Below are 5,861 nucleotides of genomic sequence, written 5' to 3' on the forward strand. Positions count from 1 at the left end.
ATATGATAAAAATAGCTTTACCCATAGTCAATTAAGCAGATGTTACACGGTAGTATGATTTCATTTGTAAGTGAAACTTTTGCAGTTTAATATTTTAACTAACCTATAAATCTGTTGTGCAATCTATTGTTTAATGGAAGATTCTAGTTGGTGCATTTGTTAAATAAAAAAATTATTCCTCTTCTTTATACACACTTTTCTGTTTTAATCTTTCTTGAAGGATCAGTTATTTAAATAATATTAAAATCTCTATTTGATAAAATAAATTTATCTAAACATTATGGAGTCAAAAACGCAAATCTCTCGGTGTTGTAATCCATTCAAGTTAAAACCACATAATAAAACAAGTGGTTTACGTCATGCGACTGATAGTGTAAAATTATTGTTAAGTTTAGATGATTGTAGTTTACTATGTAGTTCGTGTCGAAAAAAAGCTTCCGAATTAGTTAATCAACAAACGAACACTGTTGATGTAAATGATCATGAAGGCAATAACTCTAGTGACAGTAATGAATCTAATGATCAGTCCGACAATGATAGCAATACAACTGCCACAGATCTCCCTTTATCTACATAATTCCGTAAGTTATTTAATTATTTATACTCAAATACTTTTCTAGCAACTATATGTTTTATTATATTTTTAAGGTTCTTTGTCCTTCAGTAGCGAACCCCAAGGTTCTCAATCAACATCTGCATCCCAGGTTAGCGCTGCAACTCCCATAATAAACCAAGCCTTACAACTGTTAAATCAATCACCAATTCCATCAAGAAAATTGAATAATAATCGATTTCTGAACAACAAAATAAATCGAATATCTGACAGCTTGAAAAAAGTTTTGCTCTCTTCAACCGATGAAGAGTCGATCGATGATGAGTCGATCGATGAAGATGCTGCAAATTTTCGCTCTTTAATTGAAAAGTTACACGACAAATTCAACAATAAAGACACAGAAAAATCTGTAAAAATACAAATTTTAACATTGCTACCTGAAAATTGGAGTGAAAGACATATCTGTGAAGTTATGAATACATCAAAACATTGGTCAAGGGTGGCTAAAAATTTGGTTGAAGAAAAAGGTATACTGTCAACACCTGAGTCAAAATTAGGTATGTATAGCATAAAATCAAAACCAACTAAAAACTTAATTACTTAACATTTTTTTTATCATAGGGAAAACAATTACTAATGAAGTGAAATTAAAGGTTGAGAATTTTTATAACGATGATGAGTATAGTGCCCTGATGCCCGGGATGAAAGACTTTGTTTCGATTCGGAGTGATGATGGTAATCGAATCCACGTCCAAAAACGACTCATTTTATCTAATTTAAAAGAACTGTACCAATGTTTCCATGAAACTAACCCTACAAAAAAAATTGGATTTTCCAAATTTGCTTCTTTGCGACCAAAACATTGTATATTAGCTGGAGCAAGTGGAACACATACTATTTGTGTATGTACGATCCACCAAAACGTTAAATTGATGATGCTTGGTAATTATCAAACTAGTTAATAATTATAAATGCATGAATTTTTAGTTCACTTATGTCCTTTCATTTAAGGTGCAAATGTTTACTCTTTAACAAGAAATACAGAAAATCCTATGAAACACTACAGTGATTGCTTGAATATGATTATTTGTAAGACTCCATCGTATCAATGTTATTTGGGTGGATGTAAGAACTGTCCGGGGGTAGATGAGTTGAGTAACAATTTATTGACATGTTTTGAGGACCAAGAAATCGAAAATATTACGTATAAGTATTGGATATCAAAACCAAGATGCAGTTTAGAAACTTTTATTAAGCCAGCAGAAGAATTTGTCGAAAATTTTTGTGGCGAATTAAAGACTCTTCTTCCTCACACATTCATCGCTAAGGAACAAGCAAAATTTTTAAAAACATTGAAAGAAACATTACAACCAAATGAATTTGTTGTCATTTGTGATTTTGCAGAAAATTATGCGTTTGTAGTGCAGAACGCAGCATCTGGTTTTCACTGGAATAATGACCAGGCCACTGTTTTTCCGGTGGTTATTTACTATAAAGTAAATGACAAACTTGAACACAAGAGTTTAGCGATTATTTCAGACTGTAATAATCACGATGCTGTAGCTGTTCATGTTTTCATCAAATTAATAACCGATTATATAAAAGACCTTCCTGAACGCTGCAATAAAATTTATTATTTTTCTGATGGGGCTCCTCAACAGTTCAAAAATTTCAAAAATTTTGTAAATTTATACTATCATGAAGAGGATTTTGATATTCCTGCTGAATGGCATTTTTTTGCGACTGCCCATGGTAAAGGGCCGTGTGATGGGATTGGAGGCATCCTCAAACGATTTGCAGCAAGAGCGAGTCTCCAACTTGCAGTTGATAAGCAAATAACAACGCCTATCGGATTTTTTGAATGGGCATCTGATCCGGATAATTTGCCAAATATTATGGTCAAGTTTTCACCCATTGAAGATTATGAAGCAGCAGCAAATGATTTAAATGAACGATTCTTAAAAACCAAACCAATTGTAGGCACTCATCATATACACTGTGTAATTCAGGATAAAAATGGTTGTTTGATAGTTAAAAACTTTTCAAACTTGAATGAATACAGAATTTGTAAAATATTTAAGCGTCAGAGAGAAAATAAATAAATAATTGATGCATTATTTTCGAAATCATTGAGAATTAACTGTATTAATCATTAATCCCAGTCATTATAATGGCACGTAAAGCTTGTAGGTAAACTATATAATTTCTAAAAATCGATGGATCGGACTTATTCAGTTATAGAAGTAATTTTTACGAAAAAAAAAAATTTTGTTAATTTTTGAAAATTTGACATTTTTTTTTCAATTAAAAAAAAAAATAAAAAAAAAATGCGGCCCATTCCGGGCTTCACGGAATAGTTGTCAAATTAATTGAAGTATTTTTTTGAAAAATAAAAAAAAAAAAAAAACTCGACGTGATTTGAAAAAATCACGATTTTATTCGAAAAATCCGATTATTTCGTTAAATTTAACGTATTTAATTTTTTTTGTGTAATTTTTCAAAAAGTTCATTCAAAAACAAAAATTTAAAAAAAAAAAAAAGGTACCCAAAAGTCAATGTCAAAAAAAGTTATGGCTATTTGAAAATAAAAGAGCCATTTTTTTTTAAAATTCATAACTTTTTTTGGGTTGGTCAAAAAAATTTGAAAAAATTCTCAAAAGCGTTTTTCAAAGGGTAGAAAAGAATGAAAAAGTTTCAGCGAAATCTGAAGGGGTCGAGTTCAAAATGGTCGATTTGACATGGAATACCCCATATATATATATATATATATATATATATATATATATATATATATATATATATGTATACTTCTCACAAAAATTAAGGGAGCAGAAAAAAAATCTAAATTTTTGGGGGATTTTCAACAGGCTGTAACTTATACAAAAATGGTCGTACGGCAAAAAAAAAAAGCAAATTGTAGCTCTAAGTGTTTAGTTTTCGGATCTGAGTTTGAAAATTTTTTTTTGAAAATATTTTTCGAGTAATCATAAGAAAACCACCGAAAAAAAAATTTTCGAAATTTTTTTGGTTTTTTTTTTTAATCTACGGACGTGGAAAAAATTTTTTCGACTCAACCTCCATATGAACCGGATAGCTTGTTTATTCAGCTTTAATTTCGTTTTTTTGAAATCTCGATACGAGCATTTTTCGCTGAGATATCGATGTTTGAATGAAAAAGATCATTTTGTCTTTGATTACCAATATCTCAGCAACCAATGATCGCACAGAAATTTTGAGGTTAGTTTTAAAAACTTGAATAAATTCTCTACAAGGATTGGCAATTGAATTTTGAAAAAAAAATTTTTTTTCAATCATTACATGAATTTGAAAAAGCATCCAAAAAAGGGCTTTTTGTCGTTTTTTGGAAAATCAAGCGCCCAATCAAAAATATTGCGGAAACCACTAACGTTAAGTGTGCCTTTTACTGTTCAATATACCCACAAAAACCCTACAAAGTTTCAATTCAATCCAGCCAACCGTTTTTTTTCCCACTTGATCGAATTTTTGAAAAAATTAAAGGAGCAAGAATTTCGCTCTGAAAATGTCATAATTTTTATCAAAAATGAAAAAAATTTTTTTTTTTCATTTTTCTCTTAGTTCTGTATTAGTGACTTGAAAAATTTAAGGAAAAAAAAAAAAAAAAAAAAAAAATCGAAAATTTTGAGAAAAAAAAAAAAAAAAAATTTTTTTAATTTTTTTCAATTGGCTAAAAACTTCAAAAAATTAAAAAAAAAATTACCGCCGGCATTAGCGTTACCCAAAGCGTACCACGTGGAGGTTGCACGGCGGATTTACGCTTTTGTGCTTGCGCACGTGTATGTGTGTGGTTTTATCAGAGATTGAGACCCTGTGGTTCGTCACTTCCACAGTATTTTGTGACTCCAAACTCACTCTCCGAAGATGTGTGTGTGTGTGTGTGTGTGTGTGTGTGTGTGTGTGTGTGTGTGTGTGTTGTGCTAATACCGCGTATTGCCACCTCTGCTCCTGATAACAGCCCGCAATCTTTCAGGCATATTCGAAATGCAGTTTCGAATCATTGACTGTGGAATCCGTCGCCAAGTTTCGATTAGCGCCCGCTCTAATGCTGCTAACGTTCGTAAATTGGGATAATTCTGGCGCAATCGGTGCTTCAGGATATCCCAGACGTGCTCGATAGGGTTAAGATCAGGGCTTACCGCTGGATGCCTTAACAACGTTATGTCGTGTCTTTTATTTTTATGCAAGACAATGCCCGGCCTCACACAGCAAACGTCACCCGTCGGTTTTTCCAAAGACACGACATAACGTTGTTAAGGCATCCAGCGGTAAGCCCTGATCTTAACCCTATTGAGCACGTCTGGGATATCCTGAAGCACCGATTGCGCCAGAATTATCCCAATTTACGAACGTTAGCAGCATTAGAGCGGGCGCTAATCGAAACTTGGCGACGGATTCCACAGTCAATGATTCGAAACTGCATTTCGAATATGCCTGAAAGATTGCGGGCTGTTATCAGGAGCAGAGGTGGCAATACGCGGTATTAGCACAACACACACACACACACACACACACACACACACACACACATCTTCGGAGAGTGAGTTTGGAGTCACAAAATACTGTGGAAGTGACCAGGTGCTCTGGCACAAAAGCGTAAATCCGCCGTGCAACCTCCACGTGGTACGCTTTGGGCAACGCTAATGCCAACGGTCATTTTTGAAGTTTTTAGCCAATTGAAAAAATTAAAAATTTTCTATTTTTTCTCAAAAATTTTCGATTTTTTTTTTTTTTTTTTCCTTAAATTTTTCAAGTCACTAATACAGAACTGAGAGAAAAATGAAAAAATTTTCGATAAAATTATGACATTTTCAGAGCGAAATTCTTGCTCCTTTAATTTTTCAAAATTCGGCTGGATTGAATTGAAACTTTGAACGTGCTGAACAGTAAAAGGCACACGTTAGTGGTTTCGCAATATTTTTGATTGGGCGCTTGATTTTCCAAAGCGCAAAAGCCCTTGCTGATTGAAAAATTTTTCAATGCCAATCCTTATTCAAGAAAACTTTTCAAAATTTCTGCGATCATTGGTTGCTGAGATATTGGTAATCAAAGACAAAATGATCTTTTTCATTCAAACATCGATATCTCGAAAAATGCTCGTATCGAGATTTCAAAAACGAAATTAAAGCTGAATAAACAAGCTATTCGGTCTATATGGAGGTTGAGTCGAAAAAATTTTCCACGTCCGTAGATTAAAAACCAAAAAAATTTCGAAAATTTGTTTTCGGTGGTTTTCTTATGATTACTCGAAAAATATTTTCAAAAAAAATTT

General features: G+C 32.6%; 1 protein-coding gene across 1 annotated transcript; it reads left to right on the plus strand.

The window, feature by feature from the left end:
- The first annotated feature begins 280 nt into the window (after positions 1-280).
- LOC123275543 lies at positions 281-2,935 on the plus strand. Its single transcript, XM_044743711.1, has 4 exons — positions 281-506; positions 649-1,110; positions 1,175-1,495; positions 1,565-2,935. The coding sequence occupies exons 1-4, from the start codon at positions 281-283 to the stop codon at positions 2,653-2,655; spliced, it is 2,100 nt and encodes a 699-aa protein (XP_044599646.1). The 3' UTR covers positions 2,656-2,935.
- Positions 2,936-5,861: the final 2,926 nt, after the last annotated feature.

The sequence above is a fragment of the Cotesia glomerata genome, linkage group LG2, assembly GCF_020080835.1.
Source record: "Cotesia glomerata isolate CgM1 linkage group LG2, MPM_Cglom_v2.3, whole genome shotgun sequence".
Classification (NCBI taxonomy): Eukaryota; Metazoa; Arthropoda; class Insecta; order Hymenoptera; family Braconidae; genus Cotesia; species Cotesia glomerata.

Bases quoted from the DNA above. Each gene is read 5' to 3' on its own strand.
- LOC123275543 (XM_044743711.1), top strand. From the start codon at position 281: ATGGAGTCAAAAACGCAAATCTCTCGGTGTTGTAATCCATTCAAGTTA. The intron at 507-648 runs GTAATGAATCTA...TATATTTTTAAG, and splicing joins AGGCAATAACTCTAGTGACA to GTTCTTTGTCCTTCAGTAGC. The intron at 1,496-1,564 runs GTAATTATCAAA...CTTTCATTTAAG, and splicing joins CGTTAAATTGATGATGCTTG to GTGCAAATGTTTACTCTTTA.